The 6301-nt window shown below is 41.6% G+C and overlaps 1 protein-coding gene across 2 annotated transcripts in view; it reads left to right on the forward strand.

The window, feature by feature from the left end:
* The first annotated feature begins 766 nt into the window (after nucleotides 1–766).
* Nucleotides 767–6301, forward strand: part of LOC119267456 (phosphoribosylaminoimidazole carboxylase, chloroplastic-like) — a 6833-nt gene continuing 1298 nt past the window's right edge. For both annotated transcript variants that reach the window (XM_037548840.1, XM_037548841.1), the window contains exons 1-15: nucleotides 767–1070; nucleotides 1217–1432; nucleotides 1533–1644; nucleotides 1755–1817; nucleotides 1899–2037; nucleotides 2266–2321; nucleotides 2880–2953; nucleotides 3070–3217; nucleotides 3304–3477; nucleotides 3628–3715; nucleotides 3815–3928; nucleotides 4564–4661; nucleotides 4749–4866; nucleotides 5218–5312; nucleotides 5488–5594. In XM_037548840.1, coding sequence (XP_037404737.1) covers nucleotides 889–1070; nucleotides 1217–1432; nucleotides 1533–1644; nucleotides 1755–1817; nucleotides 1899–2037; nucleotides 2266–2321; nucleotides 2880–2953; nucleotides 3070–3217; nucleotides 3304–3477; nucleotides 3628–3715; nucleotides 3815–3928; nucleotides 4564–4661; nucleotides 4749–4866; nucleotides 5218–5312; nucleotides 5488–5594 — 1784 coding nt within the window. In that variant the 5' untranslated portion in view covers nucleotides 767–888. The remainder of the gene's footprint in view (nucleotides 1071–1216; nucleotides 1433–1532; nucleotides 1645–1754; nucleotides 1818–1898; nucleotides 2038–2265; nucleotides 2322–2879; nucleotides 2954–3069; nucleotides 3218–3303; nucleotides 3478–3627; nucleotides 3716–3814; nucleotides 3929–4563; nucleotides 4662–4748; nucleotides 4867–5217; nucleotides 5313–5487; nucleotides 5595–6301) is intronic.

Below are 6301 nucleotides of genomic sequence, written 5' to 3' on the forward strand. Positions count from 1 at the left end.
GTTAAGCGAGCACGTAGTGCTATCCCCAGATCTACCATAGTTTGCCAAGCAATGTGCAACTTTGTTTTGATCACGAGAAACTTTAAACACGAACAAACACCCTATTCTTCAGTATTTTGATTTCTGCTAAGAGATGACCATATGCTGATCTGTTCAGTGAATCTTTAGACATTGCTGACAAAGCTACCGAACAAACAGATTGTATCCTTTTTCAATAGAATAAGGAAAGGAAAACACCGATTTGGTTTAGATTATTCCAGACCAAGAGGACGAAGTATCAGATACCAACTCTTAGAGATTTCAGTGGAGAATAATAGTACCGTCGTGTTTTATTAAAATGAGATTCTAGCAAACCAACCTGTGGTTGGATGGTTAGAGGGACAGTGGTATCCCCAACCCACGAGAGTTCAAACCCTGATGCTCGCATTATTTCTGGATTTATTTCAGGATTTTCGATGATGCACTTTTAGTGGGAGGAGACGTTCCCGTCGACGACGAGACGCCTAAGGTGACTTCGTAAATTTGAAGATGACATGTCAGCTCAGTCTCTCGGAGGTGCTCATAAGGGTATGGTGTGTGTGCGTTCATAGAGGTGAGTGTATACACGTATATATGAGCGCTTGTGTCTGTACTGATGTTAAAAAATGAGATTCTGCATTCAACTGGGAGAAATATTGGCCATTCGATAAAATAAAATAAATAAATAAAATGGTGATATAATAAACCGGAAAGTTGAGATTCCAATTGCGTAGCAGGAGGCGGCCAAGCTAGGCTACAGTCTACAGACACACCGCTTTCCGCTTCCGCCGCCCCGCCGTCTCCTCCGACCTCTCGCGCCTCACCCTCCTCTAAACCCCTGGTTGAACCCTAGCCACCGTCTCCGGGAGCATGCACGCCCGGCTGCTCAGCGCTCCGTCCCGCGCCGCCGCCGCCTCCACCTCCTCCTCCACCCCCTCCGCCGGCTGCCGCCCCTCCTGGAAGCCGCGGCCGCCAAGCCGGAGCTCCGCCTCGCTGCCGCCTCTCTCGCTGTTGCGCGCCGGCGCATCCATGGAGCCCGCTTCGACCGAGGGGTAAGCTATTCGTGGAGTGTCGATTCGTGCCGATTGCCGCCTTCGGTTCCCGCCGCTGGGCGAATTCCTGGCGATTCCTGCGTCCCGTGGGCATTTTTACAGAGTTTTCACCTGATTGGTCTGCTTCCGCTCGTGCGGTGTTTCAGGCAGAGCGACCCGCCTGTGCATGGCGTGTCCGATAGGGTCGTCGGGGTGCTGGGGGGCGGCCAGTTGGGGAAGATGCTGTGCCAGGCGGCCAGTCAGATGGGGATCAAAGTGGCCATCCTGGACCCCCTCAAGGACTGTCCTGCAAACTCCGTCTGTCACGAGCATGTCGTGGGGAGCTTCAATGATGGTGACGCGGTCCGCGAGTTTGCGAAGAGGTAGGCGAAACTGTGACCCCGCTTGGTTTATTTGAGGGGCCGGCACCCCTACACATTATCGTTCTCAAACTGCTTTGACAAATCCTTTCGATGATGTTAGGTGTGATGTTCTAACTTTTGAAATTGAGCATGTCGATGCTGTGACACTTGAGAAGCTTGAAAAACAGGGTGTTGTTTGTGAACCCAAAGCCTCTACCATCATGATTATTCAGGTAATCTTTGCTTACTTGTGCCAACCGTCTTCCTGTTTTGCCAGCTCTGTACTACAACTATTAGCATTAATGGAGTATGTTTGATGTATTGATACTCTATTTTATTACAGGACAAGTACAGGCAAAAAGACCATTTCTCAAAATTTGGAATTCCGTTAACTGACTTTGTTGAAGTAATGCACCATATTTTTTACATTTGTGAAGTTATTGGAGCTGTAAGTGTTTTGATATAAACTTGTAGTGTTGTTTTGCAGGTAGATACTTTGAGTAGTATAGAGAAAGCTGGGGAAATGTTTGGCTACCCTCTAATGGTAAAAAGCAAAAGATTGGCATATGACGGTCGTGGGAATGCTGTTGCGCATGATAAAAATGAGCTATCTTCTGTTGTTTCTTGTAAGTCTTATAAGCATTGATTTAACGCAGCCTTTTCTAATTGAATTCTGAAAATCGGAAGCTGTTCTATGGTTTCCTAAATTAGCTATAAGGCAAGCTAGGATTTGAACTTTTAAGCAATTATCTTGAGGCCCATGCTTTTTAACATAGTCTGAGTTGACCCAATCACGTGAACTAATATCAACTGATGAGGGAATTAATTTTCTTTAATATTCTTTATTGCTGCAGCGTTGGGTGGGTTTGAACATGGCTTGTATGTTGAGAGGTGGACAACATTTGCAAAGGTTAGTTTTATTTGATTTATTTGTTCATTAAGGAGGAAACTAAATCCCATTAAAACCGGTCAAACCCCCAACTATTTTCCGTTTTTATACCCTGCAGTATTTTTTATAAGTGTCTGTAAATTATACATTTTTCTCTAATTTGTATCTTTCTGAATGTTTAAAGGAATACATTTTTTGGATGTCCAATTTAATCCCTGTTAACATTTTGGTTCACATAGCAAAGGATTCGTAGTTGCCAGTCACCAATCGTCTAGTCACCATTGTTTTGTAAATTTTTGCTGCGTGTCCATGCTAATATTGGTTCTTTGTGCTTGTGCATGTGGCAGTGCCATATGTGCGAGCTTGAGATGAGTATATGATAAGTTCTGCAAGTTTATTTCAAGATATTTGTTTGGTCTCTTGCAGAATTTATTACAAAAATACCATGATAGGAGTAATAGAACATAACAGAATAGAACAGATTGCTTCAGTACCTATCATATTGTCATGGGCTATAGTTGATTATTCAACTTCTGTTGTTTACTTACATATTCTGTTATTTATCTTACTTCCGTTTAGGAGCTTTCTGTAATTGTGGCAAGGAGCAGAGATGGCTCTACGGTTTGTTATCCTGTCGTTGAAACCATTCATAAGTAAGATAGCCCTTTTGTTTTTGATTATCTATTTTAGTGCTTCCTTACTAGTATTATTTTATTTTGCTCCGTTTTCCAAATTCGGAAAATATGAAGCCTTTGTCTGGAACATTCAGGGATAACATCTGTCATGTTGTTGAAGCTCCTGCTGAGATACCCGAGAAAATGAAGAAGTTAGCTGCCAGTGTAGCTGAAAAAGCTGTCAAGTCATTAGAAGGTGCTGGTGTTTTTGCTGTCGAACTATTTTTAACAAATGACAATCAGGTTTGTTTGAACATTTATGCACATCCTATATAATTGAATCCTCCTATGATGATGTTGGATCTTTCTCACATTGATAATTTCACTAGGTTTTATTGAACGAAGTAGCCCCTAGGCCTCACAATAGTGGACACCATACAATTGAGGCTTGTTACACTTCACAATATGAGCAACACTTACGTGCTATTCTTGGACTTCCTCTTGGTGATCCTGCAATGAAAGCACCCACAGCAATAATGTACAACATCCTGGGCGAGGATGAGGTATATATATATTTTGGTTTTGTGTTGATTTGTCCTCCATTTTTTGCTATGTTAAACATTGATATTTAGGTGAATAGCTGCTAGATTATTTATAGGTCACCATGTTACTGTACTAGTTACCTATATAATATTGGGCACCAATTGCTACAGGGCGATTCAGGATTTGTTTTAGCCCATCAGCTGATTAAGAGGGCGTTAAATATTCCAGGTGCATCAGTCCATTGGTATGCAAAGCCAGGTTGGTTCAGCCACACTTAGCTGTTGTTGCAGAAAGTTGACAATTGTGCTTATTGCCTTCCCATGCCATGAAACATTATTTAAAGAATTGTTCTTCCAGAGATTCGGAAGCAAAGAAAGATGGGTCATATTACTATTGTGGGGCCTTCTTTGTTCAGTGTGAAAGAACATTTGAACAAGTTGCTGCAAAGGGACACAGATGGCCAGAAGAAAGGTTAGATTTATTCCTATCATACCATTGTTATATCTTCAACTTCCTGTTGGCAGATGTAATGCCTTTAGGTAGTACTGTATGGTTGCATGAGTCTGATTATTCTGTTTGATATCTCTGTTTACCATAGATTTTCGCTGTCTGTATTTATTAAATGGGGATCTGGATTTGATTTCCAGTTATCGCAAGCACTATTATCCATGAGAGTGGTATATGGTGGCCAGGAATGTATAATGACCTTTCTATATGCACTAACCTGGATGACTTTTAAAATTTAAACTTTATTCGTATGCTTCAAAAATAACGAAACAACAGTCTATTAGGATGCCGGAAAGAGAGTATAGAAGGCATCTGAATTTTGAATAATGATGAATAACCAGTTTAAATCAAATAATAATACTACTGGGGCAATAGTTGTCAATGCATGCAAGTTATCTGGTCTGTCTAAATTGTAGTGACTGAAACTCATTATGCTTTACCAGCACTCTCGTGATGTCTTTCTACTTGCCATGGTGAAATTATTCAGGCTTTTGTTATGCCACCTAACAATCACTTTTACTTAATTCTTTTTTTGGTGATAAGTCTTTTCATTCTATTCATTCCATTTGCTGAGGTCTAGAATGCTTCATTAATTGCAGTTAGACCTCGCGCTGCGGTTATAATGGGTTCGGATTCAGATCTTCCCATAATGAAAGATGCTGCAGCAGTACTGGAGAAATTCAACATACCTTTTGAGGTTTGATTTCTGAAACCTTTCTGTTGACAAGCTATGGTCTGTTGCCATGGCCATTCTGCAGCTTGATGGGTTGTTTCGTTTTTTCAGCTTACAGTTGTTTCGGCACATCGTACAGCAGAGAGGATGTACGCTTATGCATCGTCTGCTAAGGAAAGGGGCTTAGAGGTCATTATTGCAGGCGCAGGCGGAGCAGCTCACTTACCAGGCAAGTGTCAGCTGACGGGGAAAACATGCTCATGAATTCACCATACTGCTTTCTAAACATAAATATTAGGGTGCAATTATGTGCATTCTGGTATACTCGATTCTGTCAAAATGAGTAATGTGGAGGGGTGGCAATGTGATATAAACGTTTACCGAGTCATGTCATTATCTATTCTATCAAGTGCCAGTTATAGTATGTCGGAGATTTTGAATAGAGTAGTGTTTCTTGATCAAACGGACACAGCATTGGCATTGTTGACGAAGCCCTTATGCCTGAAGGAAGTGTAATGAACGATCTGTTCATAATTTTGTTGTGATTAATTAAGGATAATCTTTTTACTGTTTGTTGCAGGGATGGTGGCTTCATTGACCACTGTACCTGTAATTGGAGTCCCCATCTGGACGAAGTCATTACAGGGAATGGATTCCCTCCTATCTATTGTGCAGGTGAGGTTGAAGTCTTTTTTTCAATACCATTCAAAAGCAGAATGGTACTGTTATAAACACCACATAATCATTGACTGTAACTATTCATCAATGCCCACTCTTCTTGCATCATCAGACGCCTTCTAATTTCTAATCGATTATCGACTTGTGTTGTTTATTGTCACCAATTTTACAGATGCCGAAAGGTATTCCTGTTGCTACTGTTGCAATTGGAAATGCTGAAAATGCAGGCTTGTTGGCAGTTCGGATGCTTGCCTCAAGAGATCCTGAGTTGTCGGACAGGTATGGTTCGTTTCTGATGCTATTTTCTTGAAAATTTCATATTCAGCTCTATACCCCGCATGTGATTTTTATGGTCAGCCACTGGTTTTGAACTGATAACTTGTGGTTGGTGCTAGATTCAGACCCCTGTAATGGGTAAAGTTGCCAACAGAGCTAGTCAATGATATCAATAAAATGGATCAATTTATTTATAAATAATGAAGACTGTTTACAGTCAGGATTTTTTTGGAATTATTTGAGAATTGAATCAGTCAAAATCACAAATTGAATTTATGGCTTTCATGGCCAACCCTTTTCGTGTGGTGCGAAAGGACACCCTGTTAACAGAGGAAGTGGCATGAATCAACAATCCTTGCTTGGAATGCGCTTTGCCGGTAGCATCGGTGAAAGGATGATATACATATGGTTTGGATCATGTATTTGATTGAAGCGGGAAATCTCCACTAATATGGTACAACAACTTTGATGTCTATCTCAAGGGCACCCTGCGATTAGGGTAGATAATAATCAATAAGCTAGGTCGGAACGACTCGTCAAACTAGGGAGGCAGCACAGCCATAAGACTCATCAACAACTGGCCAGAGTGAGGCCTTGCACAATTGCATACTGTCATGCAGAGTGGGGATCTGAGTTTGACGTGGATACAGAGGCAGAAGATTCACAGGTTCTTTGATGCCACACTCCATGGCTCACATAGGCCAGCGGTC

Source organism: Triticum dicoccoides, chromosome 3A (assembly GCF_002162155.2).
Source record: "Triticum dicoccoides isolate Atlit2015 ecotype Zavitan chromosome 3A, WEW_v2.0, whole genome shotgun sequence".
Lineage (NCBI taxonomy): Eukaryota > Viridiplantae > Streptophyta > Magnoliopsida > Poales > Poaceae > Triticum > Triticum dicoccoides.